This window comes from Culicoides brevitarsis, chromosome 2 (genome assembly GCF_036172545.1).
Source record: "Culicoides brevitarsis isolate CSIRO-B50_1 chromosome 2, AGI_CSIRO_Cbre_v1, whole genome shotgun sequence".
Taxonomy (NCBI): domain Eukaryota; kingdom Metazoa; phylum Arthropoda; class Insecta; order Diptera; family Ceratopogonidae; genus Culicoides; species Culicoides brevitarsis.
The window spans coordinates 23853353-23866571 of record NC_087086.1 but is presented as its reverse complement, the minus strand read 5'-3'; the positions used below and the strand labels follow the sequence as shown (position 1 = coordinate 23866571).

The following is a 13219-nucleotide window of genomic DNA, read 5'->3' as shown; positions in this document are numbered from 1 at the left end:
ACTATCCCATATGAAATATGTTTGAAGAAAAAAAAAATACTTCAGAAGTAACATCTTTCGAAACATGAAATAAAATCAGTTGCCAAAATAAATAAAAATCTTGTCAATGTGAAACTACGATATTTGGTGTTGAAGTGAATACTTGATGAATTTTGTTAGAATACACTACTCCCTCTCTGATATCAACATTTTGGGGGACGACTTAGTTGATATATGAGAAAAATTGATATATGAGAGGGAGGGTTGATTTTCAAGGAAAATCTAGACTTTTACTCGATATTCTTGTGAAAGGCGTCTTTTAAAATTGATTTTTAAATATTTAGAACTTAATTTCTTTTAAAAAAGAACAATTTTCTCGTAAAATAAAAATTTTCTTTATACCGAAAAAATTGACAACCTCTCTTATATCAATAAAATATCAATTTTGACAGCATTTATTGATATATAAGAGGTTGTCAACTCCGAAAAAATATTGATATATGAGAGGATTGATATAAGAGAGGTTGATATAAGAGAGGGAGTAGTGTACGTTATAGAGAATTGCATAACATATCATTTCTTTCAATAATTTTTTTTCAATAATTTATTTTTAACTTATATTCTTGTTAAGTAGATTTCAGTAGGATTTCAACAAATTTTAATTTTGCAAACTTACAAAATCTTACTTTGAGTAAAATAAATTTATATAAAATTTTTAAAAATTTAAATAAAGTACAAAATTTTTTAAAACAAAATTACAAGAGATTTAAAATACTTTTTTCATCTTAGATGCAATTTTTTATAATTGTTCAATACATTCTTAAAAAAAATGAAAAAAATATTTTTAGAGGATATTCTTAAACTTTAATTGTAGCACATTTAAATATTTAAAAAATATTTAAAACGGCTTCTCGATGAAATTTTTAACTTTTTTTTTACCCCAATAACTTTTCGCATTTATTTTATTTATTTACCGTCAATCATATCGACACTTCCGCGAAATCGGATTAAACGCCGGTATTAATGAAGTAAAATAATATAATCAAAATAATTACGATTAAAAATTTAATAACAGACTTTTACGGCCTTGATTGATTATAATTTCCTCTGCATGCAGAAGTTCTTTGTTTATTATCATTTTCAATAAGCTGCATCATTAAATTCAATATAAATTTAACTTTGATCGATGCATTTTATATCGCTTATTATTCATATCCTTTTAGTAAGTCTCTATAAACGAGAGAGATTTTTTTTCGTATACTTATTTTTTTATGATGAAGCAACAAAAAATGCTTCAAATAGTTTTCATGTATCAAAAATTTAATCAATAAAATCCAATCGAATTTTATCTGCATTCAATGCAGCAAAACTGCTATTAACAACAGAAAAATTTCATTGACTTTAGAATGTTTTTAATCTGCTTATAATTTTCTCGAACGTTTCATGATACATATTTCAATCATCCTTCTTAGAAAATATTGTATGTGTACCTAGTAAATATTTAATTACCTCGAATAATATTTTTCGCGGTATTTCAACGAATTTACTATAAGATAAATTGAAATATGCAAAAGATTTTGGATCTTTCGCAATTATTTCAACAATTTTTTATTATTCAATACCTTTTTTAGAAACTTTTTTCAAGTAGAAATAAGGATAATTTTTGTCTGGATTTTTCGTTATATATAAAATTAATCTCTAAAATAATCGGAATGCCACAAAATTAAATAAACGTTCAATATCATGCAGGGAATTACAATTTTTGGTATTGAAAATGTATTTTGCCAATCAAACATGACACCCTACATCAGCTAAAACCAATGAAATTCTTCCAATTTTACCACATTTATATATCCAATAAAATATTTATGGTGACAATTCTGACATGACAAAATTATATATGCCAGACAAATAATTTATTTTTCGTTCCCTAAAGTATTTGTGGTTACTATTTATCAAAAAATTAAATTTTCAAATTTTGCTTTTCAGCTTTAAATTAAATTGTGTTTTGTTTATTGCGCTTCGTTTAAAAAATGTTAAAAATAGATTGCTTTTTCTTCGAAACGAGGTTTGTTTTCTACCTAATTGTCAAGAGAGACAATTTGTTGAGAGGAAACCCTTTTTAGTCGATAACGAGAATACATAATTAGGACACTACAAACAACTCCGTAGAATAATGTAAGCTAAATTATGATAATAAATGGTTATTATGTAACGAAAAAATAAATAAATTAATTGATAAGTAAAATAATTATAATTAAAAAAGCATGGATCTGAGCTTTAAACGAATAATTAGATGAAAGAAGAAAATATTAAAGAAAAGTGGTGACCTGACGTTATGAAAAAAAAGATGCGACGAATTTACGACGAAAGATTTTAGATGAGATTTCCACCTATTAGCAATGTAGAAATTCCTTGTAAGGCATAAGCGAAAGTAACTTAGCTCAAAAAAATGTAATCCAGCTCTTTTATCTCTACCCACCGTACCGCATGGCCACGACTTCACAATTTTATTCCATTAACCCCTTTTCAAAGTTCCTGACATTGAACCTTACGTAGGTGGTGGCTGTCACAAAATATCACTAAGCATTAACCACAAAAATATAGAAAAAAAATTGTCTTACATAATAAATCCCGGTTACGTGCTTGTGCAAACAATTATATCATTATACAAATTTTTTTCGTTTATTTGGGCGTCTAGGCCACGTCTCATGGCCAATGAGACAAGAACCAAAAACCGATTTCCCGTGTCCTGTCATCATATAAATTTCAGTATAAAATATACGTGTGCAGCACAAGTAAATGGATATCACAACTGCTGCAAGGCATCATTACGGTAATGATCGTCATAATAATGATACAACCGAAAAAAAATGAGAGACAAGGATTAAATATCACGAATACGAGGAGCGAAAAAGAAAACATCATTTTGGCCTTGAACTCGTTGATATCCGATTTCATGGTCGTCTTCTCGTCGCTGTTTGCTCAAATTTCTCTAATAAATGCACGCAAACCTGACGCCCAAAAAATGTAATTTAAATTTTTGATTTATTGGGTAATTTAATGGTAAAGTTCTTTATGTTTATTTAAATGCGGCTCTGCGTCCACTTTTAAGGAACATTAATTTTACTTCCTCCTGTTATGCAAAAACGAAAAATCACTGATAAAACACTCACAATGTACAGAACACGATATTGTTTTAAGTGATGCCACATGTAAAATTTTAAAACCACAAAATATGTTGAATGTTGATATTCAAATGCTCTCCAAATATTTGTCAACATTTATTATAATACGCATAGTAGTTTGCTGTATGACATATTAGCAAACCAAAAAGGAAAAGACATATTCATCTTATACATGATATTCACTAAATAGGTTTAAATGGAGAAGGATTAAAAATGTTTCTAAGCTTTCAAAATATTTGTTAGAAATAATGATACGCACAACTATATTATACTGGAATTATATCAAGTAACTGTGAATATATCGCTCAATGTAATAAAATAAGACGAAAAAGAGCTATTTAAAATAAGGAAGCAGAGAAAATCTGATGTATTTGATCGTAAAAGAGCACTTTAAATAATGTGCAAGTTGATTAAAATAAGTACATTTTTTTAATTTTCATCAAAACCAATCAAATCATGCCAAAAGTCTTTTTTTATTTAAGAGAGTCACTTGGATTTAATATTAAGCGTTGTTTTGTTTTTTTTTTATGATTAGAATTTTTAGTTTTCTTCAAATTTTCACGTTAAATCATAATTAAAAAAATTTTTGGTTCATTTAGAAATTTTAAAATCAATTCAAAAATAAAAAAAAATATTCAAATATGTTTCTAAAAAAAATCCAAAGCACAAAATACTTGTGGAAAAAAATATAAAATTACAAATTTATTTATTAAAAAACTACAAAAATCTTTAAAAAATTTATTTTTCTTAAAATTTTGTATTTTTACTGTTATTTTTTTAAAGTTTTCAAAGTATTTTTTAATACTTGAATGAATTGAAAAAAAAAATTGAATTGCGACTGTAAAAATTTAAATATAAAAAAATCTTAATTAGGTCAAGTACACAGCAGGATTAAAAAATTATAATTTTTCACTAAACTGGAACGAAACAAGTCCTCTTTCGCATAATATCTTTACATTAAAAATTATAGCCATTACAACAATTCAAAATTGCAGAAGGAAATCAATTTTATCCCTTGTCAATTAATGCTACTTCAACATAAATAGAATATCAAACTGATTATTTTTTGTTACAAATAAATAATAATTAACAATAATAGCTACGCAATGAATACACTTACAAAGAAAATAGAAATAACAACGTAAAATATAAATATTCGTAAAATTTGGAGTGTTAGTTTGCATGTAATGTTTGAATGTTAGTTCATAAGAGAATTTTTATTTGCATTTTCGAAAAGTTTTCTTTTATGGAAATTCTACTATTAAAAAAATACGAAAATGTAATAAAATATTGATATAATATCAATGGTAATGCTGGTCATTGCACAAAAGAATAAACAAATAATGTGCTTATAAAGTATGTTTAAACTCCGTAAAATAATAAATAAATAATGTGCGGAGAAAATCCTCTTCCCAAAAATTATCATTTAGATGCTTTTAACGTAAAAAATAGATAAATAAAATAAATAGAGTTGTGACAATTATGATAGTTTTAACAATTAAATATAATAAATTGATAAATGATGCTCAACTTCAGGTGGGCGAATATCAGCAGTATTTATAAGAAATGTTTCCTTCACACAGGAAATCTAACGAGCACTTTATTGGTTGTATCGAATTTGAAATCCCTGTTAGTGGACAAGATAAGTCAAATTACATTATATATGATAAATAAATATAAATGGTGCATTCCATTCTAAAAAATACCAAAATCACGGTTTTGATTTTTACCGATTTCTTCATAAAACAGTTATAGAAATGAAAAACTGAATAGTTTATCGTGATGTCCATCAAAAAAGAAGAAATTTTTGCTTTGGCGAAATTTTTTTACCCTTATTTTTAAAAATTTTATGATAGTTTTAAAAAATTTTTATCGAAAAATCCGTGTAGCGAAAAAAAGGTCAAAATTTCAACTTTATTATTTTAAAATTTTTGTTCACCAGGATTGTTTGTCATCTCGACTACATAAATTTTTGCCATGAAACATATGGTTGGAAACGAACTGTTTGGTCAGAAAAGCCAAAAATGTGATATTTTTGCGTTTTTAAAAAATTTTGAACCATTGATAAAAATTTTTAAAATAAGTCGAAAATAAATGTTGTCTTAGCAAAAGTTTCTTATTCTCGGATGGACATCAAGATAGGGTAATAAGATCTGTACTTTTATAGGTAAATTTAAAATCCGGGATTTCGGTATTTTTTAGAATGGAATGCACCAAATACAAAACTGGTCGCTGTTTGCATCTAAGTAGTTACAATAATAATATGACATAAGAAGACAATAAATAACGTAATAATAATAAAAAATGGATGTCATAAAAAAAAGAGAGAGAGATATTTTTATAAAAAAAAAGAACACGCAAAAAGAAAAAAATGCGAAAATATGTAACTAAAAGTGGAGACGCCTTGTTTGTTATAATTATATTGTACATAAAAATTGATGCATCACTCAACGTTTTTTATATGAAAAAAAATGGGAAACTTGAATGTTTTTCTATCAAACAGAATCAAAGAATTAAAGGAAGAAATATAATACAAGAAAAAATTCTTCCACTTTAAAGAACGAAAAAAATCACGAGAAAATTTATGAATGTTCCTTTTACCAGTACAACCAGTGAAACTGTTTTTTCTTTTAAATTCTATTTAAATATTGAATGAAAATTAATTATTATTTTAAATAACTATAATTTATATTATCATTAGCAGATTAATGATCCTAAACTCAAGATCAAAATTAATCTGATTAATCTGATAAAAAAAAATAACACAGTTCAAAAATTCATTTACAATTAGAATTAAATCAGATCAAAATAATTATGATCTAAATTATGCAACCCGGTAAATATATTTTCATATCTTGAAATTAATCATATCACATATACAATCCTAAGTAAAATATCAATTTTGTGAACGTAACTCATACACATCAAATCTATTATGAAATTATCAAATTAAACACCTTCCGAATGAACTATTTCAAAATAACTTACATATATTGTTGTTTTAAATGATTTTGCTTTCGTAAACAGTTGATATGTTTTGTGATATATGCAACTTAGACTATAAAACTTAAAAACAAAAAAATGACTCTTAACTTAAACATAAGAAAAGGCCATTTAAGTCAAATAATTTAACAAAAATTGCAAAAGCTTTTAAGAAATAAAAAAATTCTTTTTTTTTCAAAATTTGGTAAAAAGCAAAGGACCCACAGTTGAGTTATTTTCAAACTATATGTTATATCGAAAGCTTTTTTTGACTTTAACTGAAGTGTATTTGCACAAATAATAATAAAAAAATTTAAAATTTATAAAACTTTTGATTTAAACAAAAACTATCTGAAAAAATCTTAATTTCAAGCGAGTGAGGATTTATGAGTTTTTGTACGACGATTGCGAATAAAAAATGTTGGGCTACCTCAATTAATTTTTTTATTAGTTTTAGCAATTTGATACACATAATTGCTATATTTTGCAAAATTTTATGAATCTGAAAAAAAAATATTTATATATCATTAAGAACATATCTCACATTCTATATTTTGAAGAATGTTATTGAAAAAAGGATTAAATGAAAGGATTTCAAAAAAATCAGATTATGGCACAGTGACATTTCGACAGGTTTCTGAAACAAAACAAAAAACACTCATATCACACACACACAAGACACTTTCTACATACACTATAAAAATACACAAATGACAATAAATATTAAAATTATTATTATTAATTTCGTAACGAACGAAATTAACTATCAAAAAAATAAAAAAAAAATATGAGTATTATAACTGTTGCTTATAAAAAAACAACACTAATTATTAGGGTGAAAACACATCACATATTATGATATACAGTATACACATTATCATTATTATTACACGTTTAGTAAAAAAAACAAAGATTTATAGGAATTAAATAAATATATTGTCAATACATTTGATGTCCAAAGGTGAGAGCACATAAAAAAATATTTGCCTATCCTTGCTTTTTGGATGTTGAATGACAAAAAAAAAATAATTATAGAATTATATTGAATAGAGAGTTTGTTGCTTGTTATCTGTTTTAGCATGAACTATCAATCAAAAAGCATCACAACAATTCAGTTTTATTGTTTTGACTAAAAATATAGAGAAGTTTCTCAGATACTGGTTCCAAACTTAAACACCATTTTTTGTAAATGATGTTCTAAGTTAGTGTTTGAGACTTTTTCTATGATTTTAACTTAAATATATGTTTTGTTTTGATATTATTTTACACATGCAATGCTTTTTATACCTGTTAGTGAAAAACAAAACAAGTATGCTTTAAAAAAAACATGATGTTACTGAAAATGTAGTTTTTAATGAAAGAAAAAATATATGAATATAAATACTGAATTCTAAAAACAAACATATTTAACCAATAAAAAAAAATAAACATATATACATAAAAATATATATGATAAAAAAAATACTTAGCTATTAAAGATTTAGATGAACTTTTAATTTATAGAAAAAATGCTGAAAAAACTTTCAAAAAATATTTGACATAAAGAAGATATAACTGTTAAACAAAAAAAAATATGAAAAACATAGTTGTATTTGTAGTTTCACAAATGAAATGCTAGGAATTTTATATTAGAAACAAAAAAAGTGTCTATTTAATGTTAAACAAAACAAAAATATGGATAAGAACATTTTAAAATATGAGAACGGTCTGAAAAATTTGATGAAAAATGCAAAAACAAGGACTCGCAAATAAAATTAATTTATTAGTTATGAAACAAAAAATAAAATATGAAATAGAAAATTTTTCCGAAAAATTTGTGAGTTCTAATTAGAATCCCTTTTTGAACCAATATTTGGTTTTTGTCTCACCTTGTAGATTTAGTTGAAAAAGAGTATTTCTTCAAAAAAAAAACTAAAACCGACAATAAAATAAAAACCGACAAAAAATAAAGTAAAATATTATTGATAAACTTGACAATAATAAAAAAAATAAAGTATATAAACATATTTGATGTAACAAGACAATAAATGATAATAATAACTATTTTGTTGTTGAGAAAAATGTATTTTTGGAATGAAGAAATAAATCTGTATTAGGAGTTGTAGAACAAGACAGTGGATGAAAAAAAAGATAAATATATATAATAAAATGGAGAAAATGTAAGATTGGCATAAACTAACAAAATGTTTTTATTTACAAAACAAAAAAAAAACAGATGATTCCATTAAGAAAGCAAATCTTAGAAAAGAAAAAGGTAAGATTATCTTCAGTATTTGTTTTAGATGTGTTTTAAAAAATCATAAAGATAAAAAAGCAGGGAAAATAATATACAGGGACGGAAAAAATTAAAGTTACTTAGAACTTTTTATTTTTTTTTTTATTAATTTTTACAAATCTTTAGTTATGCCATATTAATTTTAGCATATATTTTTATATCTGCTTATAATGAATTCTCTACTTAATTATATACATTTCCAAATTATCCGAAAAAAGATTTGCAGATATCTTTTTCTATGCTGTAAATAAAAAACAACAATAAAAACATTTAAAATGCTTAAAAGTTAATTTTTTATCTTATACCTACAGTTAAAGAAAAATAATTTGTCTAGATATTTTTTTGTGCTTTGACAAGTACTTTTTTGATTAGCTTGAATAAAATTTTCATCTTACACACTTTATTTTATCCAATCGCACATACCATCAAAAGAAAATTTATTCAAATTACATGTTCTAAACTTGTATATTTACTTAATAAATTCAAATTCTAATGATGTTTATCCACGACATTACAAGTACGCCAGCTTATTCCATTAGTAAATTTCCATTCGCAATAAAAAGACGAAATATGTGAATTTTGTGGTGACAATGAAAATTATTTCCTGGAAATAAAGAGATTTGCATGATAACATGATTTTTCAATTTTATTTTGCGATGATTTCTTGGACAATTATATTTTAATATCGTTTCGTGGTATTTTATGGTACATTTCTTTAATATTGTCTTTAATAAAATCAGACGCATGTATATGTGAATCATCTCATTTGAATAAAATCTGTTATCATTTTGCACACATTTTACACCAAAACTCTACATACGAACGCACAAAATCCCTCAAACTAGATTGAAATTTGTGCTCATTTATTCTTGTTGTTATTCGGAATGCCATCATGATACTTGTGGCTTAAGAATGGGAGACCTTGTCCCACATAGTAAAAGAAGAAGTTGATTTGTAAATTCTTAAGATTTTCAATGGTGACAAAATTTAATTAAAACTATTTATTTATTTTTTATGGTTTGACCTTATATAATATCAATAAAGTTTGAGAAAATTATGTTAAAATTAATCAAAATGGATTTTTTTTAAATATTCGATTTTAATCACGTGAAAAATTACTGACAAATTTTCCCTTTTTAAACTCTACAAGTGACAAAAATTAAATTAAATCAGTTAGCGAATCGCAGATCATATTTACAAACTACCAGTCGCTTACACCACTCGTCGACACCTCAAAAAATCGCGACATGCTAATTCAAATTCATTAATTTCATTTTTCTGCCGCACTTCCGCTTTGGTGGCTCCAAACAGGATATGGACCTGGTGCCTGCAGCGCCATCTAGTGACGTCATCACTTTCAGCCGACTCAATTTTAGTTCAAAAAGTGACCGCACTTCCGCTTTGGGGGCTCCAAACAGGATATGGACCTCAAAAATTTTATTAAAATTTAGTTGGAGTGGCCTAAAAATCAAACATCAACACTACAACACGGGAATTTATTTTTAAAATTTGGCTATTTAAACCAGAGCATGTCGGGTAAGTAAACATCTTTTCGCCGTGAAAATCGTCGCAATTAACGAACAAAGGTGGAAAAAACGCATCATTTGTCCATCAACTGTGCTCGATTCCGTTGTGATTCAGCCCACGGAAAAAATCAATATTTTTTATTGCCTTTTTGTGTAAATCACCTCTCGCAAGACCAACCAAACAATGTTCACTTTCAAGCGTTATTGCTACTGTAGTGCCTGCCAAATTTTTAATCTCTCCGGCTAATGGCATTTTTCTTCCTCTTTTCAGATACGGACAAAGACACCATCGACACGTTCGAGGAACTGAGCCGGGTAGCGAATGACTCACCACCAGGAAACGTTTCACAAGTGCTGGAGAAAATCCAAGCGATAAGCGCACAAAAATTCGACGAAATCGAGTGTACGGCAGTGTTCACGAAACTGCTGAAGGACGGCGGAGGCGATGACACTTCAAAGGTCACTCTGTGCAAAACAATTGCGGAAATCACGAAAAACAACAAACAACGCGAAAGTTTCTCGAACGAGACAATCGTTGCGGAATTGCTAAAAATCCTTGAACGGAATTGCGACGGCAAGAATTTGGCATTGACGATCCAGGTGTGTCGTGCTTTGGGAAATTTGTGTTACGAGAATCAAAAGGCCCGTTTGCTAATTAGTCCCAAAGTTGGGGTGCTCTTCAACTTACTCGATGTGAAGAACGATGGAGTCCCAAAGGAGACATGGACTCTCTTTATCAAGACGCGATGCGGACTAATTTCGAATTATCTGGTGGGAAGTGAAGAAATTGCCGCACAAGCCGTGCAAATGAAACTCGTACAAAGAATTCAGGAAATTATGAAGGGAGTCGTGAACAGCGATACTGTTGAGAAAAATGAAGATTTACTGATAAACATTCTACCTCCATTGAGTATTCTCAATGAATTGACGGAAATTACGTTCGATGTTCCAATGGTGCGGTTATTGGTGCAAATTTTGGGAAAATCTGATAATCCAGAGCTGGGCGAGATGTGTCTTGAGTTGTTGCAGTGCCAAGCGGAGAACGATGACGTCAAATATTGTCTGGCGAAAGAAGGTGTTGCCGACACGCTATTCGATCTCTTGGAAAAATTCAAGAAATCCGGTGCCGGAGACGAAAGTCGTCGTGCTCTCCTCAAACTCGCATGTGATTTAATTGTTCTCATCCTCAATGGTGACGATGCCATGCATTATCTCTACACGACACCGTTTCCCGGTCGCATCGAAAAGTGGCTCGATTCTTACGACATGGATCTCCTCACGACCGGGGTCCTGGCAATCGGAAATTTCGCCCGCACCGATTCACATTGCACCGACATGGTGGAACGGGGCATCATGAAAACCCTAATTGCCATCTTGGCGAAGAACAATGGCACGGAAGACGATATGCGACTGCAACACGCTTTGCTAAGTGCTTTGCGAAATCTCGTAATCCCGAAACCAAACAAGGCAGCTGTCGTTTCGGACGGTCTGGTGGAGACAATTTTACCGATGCTCGACATTCATCAGCCACCGGTCGTATTTAAGTTGCTCGGAACGTTGCGCATGACAATTGACGGACAAGAGTCACTCGCCATGGAATTACTGCAAAACCAAAAACTGATCGAGCAGCTAATTGTCTGGAGTAAGACGATTGATTATCATGCCGGAGTCTCGGCAGAATCGCTAAGACTCATTGCCTGGCTGATTAAACACGCGTACAAGGACAAAACTTCTGACGGCACGAAACTCGATGACAAAAATCTGCACAAATTCATCCAGATCCCGGACGCTGTCAATTCGCTCGTTACGATGCTTAGCAGCTCGCATGTCGTGATGCAAAATGAAGCTTTAATCGCCTTGTGTATCTTGTCCGTGACGTGTTTGCGCAACGCTTCGGAAGGCGTCCAGCTGGATGACATCCTTATCGAGTCGCATATCGGTGACAAAATCTCCAACTTTATTACACGCAATGCGGATACGATGACGAAGGAAATTGTCGAGAACCTTCGGACGCTACTGGCACATTTGAGACACTCCGAGAAGCTGCTGAGTCATTTGAACGAGTTCAATTTGGACGAATTGATTAAGGCAATTCCTAGTCTTAAAGAATATTGTACGCTTTAAAAAAATGAAATTTTAAACGAAATTAACACAAAAGTATTTAAAAAACGAGTCTTGTGAGCAAAGAATGCATTTATCTATAAAGCTATTAATTTTTTTACCTTCTAACTTTAATAACATTTGTATTTTGTAAGAAATAAGAAAAAATATCTAGAAAAGTTGCAATAAATTAATAATTCTTATGAGTGAATCGGTAGATTTTTTTTAAAATTCTTCAAAATTTCAGAAAAATCTTGAAAAACCTGAAATTTTTTACAAAACTTTCAATTTTTGGATTTTTGATTTTCTAAATGGGACAAGAGACAAAGAGATCAAAAAATATTCGAAATGGCCTCATTAAAACAAAGAAAATTTCACGAAAAAAAGTAATTAAATATATTTACGCAGCATTTTGAAATATAAAATCTATGAGTAATTAAGATTTACATCAGGCGGAGAAGCAGCTCGATCATTTGTCAAACGTCTTGTATTCACAACCATCTGGCGGCTTCACCTCAACTGGCTTCTCGCCCACTTCTTTCCAATTGGTGCTGAGAACTGTGCCGCCCGATTCCATAAATGACTTGTTCATCGCACGACGCGTTTCCTCGTTGCTGTCCGCGTAGATTTTCTGGAAGAGTGCATTTAAGGCAGCCTCTCCTTGTCGTTCCTCTTCCTCCGTCTTCTCCACCTCTTTCGCCAACTTGTCCCAGTCCTTTGGTTGTTTGCGTGCCGGAGTCGTTACGGGTTTCACGTCCTTTTCGCGTTCCAACTGAGGCCATTGCTCGCCAATGAGCTTCATCAGGATGACCTCGATCTTGCTGGGTGAGGCTTTGTGCGTCGAAGTTGCTTTGTTGATAGGTTTGAAGAGCCGAATAGTGAGATCAATTCCATCGTCGGCCGTCAAATGGACATCTTGCTCGTCAATTGTTAGCTGGTAGTTTTTGTCTTTTGCATTTTTCAGCAAAATGTCGACGACGACTTTCTGTTCCGTCTGGTAGAAATCGTATTTCGGAGCCATTGCAGAGCGCAGACCTTTCTAGAAGGATAAAGGAAATCGGTAAATTTCCATTTACTATTACGAGTTGCCGTATGATGATTCAACCGAAATAAAAGAAAATCACACGAGGAGGCATTGAACGTTCCATTGAATTTTAACGCTATTCCGG

At 29.6% G+C, this 13219-nt stretch overlaps 2 protein-coding genes across 2 annotated transcripts; one reads left to right on the top strand and one right to left on the bottom strand.

The window, feature by feature from the left end:
• The first annotated feature begins 9893 nt into the window (after window positions 1-9893).
• Window positions 9894-12251, top strand: LOC134830236 (GTPase-GDP dissociation stimulator vimar). The gene is made up of 2 exons (XM_063843651.1): window positions 9894-9960; window positions 10222-12251. The coding sequence occupies exons 1-2, from the start codon at window positions 9954-9956 to the stop codon at window positions 12072-12074; spliced, it is 1860 nt and encodes a 619-aa protein (XP_063699721.1). The 5' UTR covers window positions 9894-9953; the 3' UTR covers window positions 12075-12251.
• Window positions 12252-12422: 171 nt separating this feature from the next.
• Window positions 12423-13144, bottom strand: LOC134830568 (protein SGT1 homolog). The gene has a single exon (XM_063844094.1). The coding sequence runs from the start codon at window positions 13069-13071 to the stop codon at window positions 12520-12522; it is 552 nt and encodes a 183-aa protein (XP_063700164.1). The 5' UTR covers window positions 13072-13144; the 3' UTR covers window positions 12423-12519.
• Between the last annotated feature and the right edge of the window lie 75 nt (window positions 13145-13219).